We start from the raw sequence: 1,413 nt of genomic DNA on the forward strand, positions 1-1,413 counted from the left end.
CACCCGCGTGTGGCGGTGCAGGGCCCCGCAGTCTAGGCACGGGTGGCAGAGGAAGGGCGAGCCGCCGATGCAGTGTGGGACCAGGCACTCCACAAACCAGCCTGGCGGGCAGCCACACCTGGTGTCGGCCACTGCCGAGCAGTTCTCCAGGGCCACCTGGGAGGCTGGTGGGGGTGCAGGGAGATGGGGGAGCAGAGGCAGTTAGGGACAGATCCCCGGAAGAACAGAGACGGGATAAACCAGAGACAGGGCCACCCCAAGGCAGAGGGAAGCGCACACTCCACAGACCAGGCCTGAGGTGTGTGCAGACAGGATGGCGGCCAGGAGGGAAGGGCGCCCTGAGGCAGGGTCAGGAGGGTGGGGGGTGGGGGGGCCCAAACCAGCCACTTCCTTCAGAAAGAGGCGGGCACAGCCTGTCCTCAGGGCCCCCACCGGACACCAGCAGCTCCTCACCCTGCTCATCGCAGGCCTGGCAGCGGGCGCAGCTGGTCTCGTGGTGGTGCTCCCGGGCCAGGAAGGTGCCCTGGGCGCACGGGACGCAGGTGGCATTGCCACAGGGCTCTGTGCAGCGGGCCGCTAGGTATTGCCCTGTGGAGCCCAGGCTGGGGTCAGAGAGTCAGAGGGGCTCCCGCCTTCCCTCCCTCCCTCCCTCCCTGTGCTCCCTACTTCTCTCCCCACCCCCAACCCCACTCGGCAGACACTCACCTGCCGGGCAGCCCCTGCAGCAGAGCGGACCCGTCCTCTTCCGAAAGTCGGGGGCACAGTCACACCTGGGGCTGGGGGTGCCGCCCTGGCCCTGGGCGCCCAGCAGGAGCAGGAGGAGGGCCTGGGAGACAGGGGCTGCTGGCTCCCGCGTGGGCATGGCTTCCCCACACGGGGCCTCTCCCTGCCCAGTCTCCCCAGCGTCAGGGGCCCCAGGATGTTGCCCTCAGAGCAGCCCACTTCTCAGGTTCTTGGGCAGAAGGGGTGCCCAGGGGGTGAGGATGAGACAGGGAGACAGGCCCGGCTGGGCAAGAGGAGGGCTCCCCCAGCCCCTCCAGCAGCGGCATCAGGCAGCCCCACCCCCGCCCGAGGGACCCCGCTCTCTCCCTCCGGGGCCTCCAGACCTCAGGGACCCTGGCAGGGTGCTTCCTCTGGTCGGAAGAGCCCGCCCTGGCTGAGCCTCTAACTAGGTCAGAGGGCAGGGCCTGCCCAACCCCCAGCGAGTCTGGGAGCAAGTTTCAGATATTCGCTATTCGCGGGACCCCTTCCTCCCTGCGCAGATCCAGGCCCAGAGACTTGAGGCCGCCCCCCTACCCTCCCAATCCCCCTTCCCCACTCACTGCAGCCACCACTGCTGCCCAGCACCGGGGCTGCCGGTCCATGGCCCGGTGCCTCGCCGCTCTGGGCCCTCAAGCGCAACTGGAAGGGACA

The 1,413-nt window shown here is 69.1% G+C and overlaps 1 protein-coding gene across 4 annotated transcripts in view; it reads right to left on the minus strand.

The window, feature by feature from the left end:
- The window catches only part of TNFRSF25 (tumor necrosis factor receptor superfamily, member 25), a 6,189-nt gene extending 4,782 nt beyond the window's left edge, over positions 1-1,407 (minus strand). For all 4 annotated transcript variants that reach the window (XM_014546175.1, XM_014546174.1, XM_014546173.1 and 1 more), the window contains exons 1-3: positions 706-1,407; positions 454-588; positions 1-164 (exon numbers count right to left, since the gene is read on the minus strand). The exon at positions 1-164 ends at the window's left edge or, in 1 of these variants, runs on beyond it. In XM_014546175.1, the coding sequence (XP_014401661.1) occupies positions 1-164; positions 454-588; positions 706-862 (456 nt within the window). In that variant the 5' untranslated portion in view covers positions 863-1,407. The remainder of the gene's footprint in view (positions 165-453; positions 589-705) is intronic.
- Positions 1,408-1,413: the final 6 nt, after the last annotated feature.

The sequence above is a fragment of the Myotis brandtii genome, unplaced genomic scaffold, assembly GCF_000412655.1.
Source record: "Myotis brandtii unplaced genomic scaffold, ASM41265v1 scaffold434, whole genome shotgun sequence".
Classification (NCBI taxonomy): domain Eukaryota; kingdom Metazoa; phylum Chordata; class Mammalia; order Chiroptera; family Vespertilionidae; genus Myotis; species Myotis brandtii.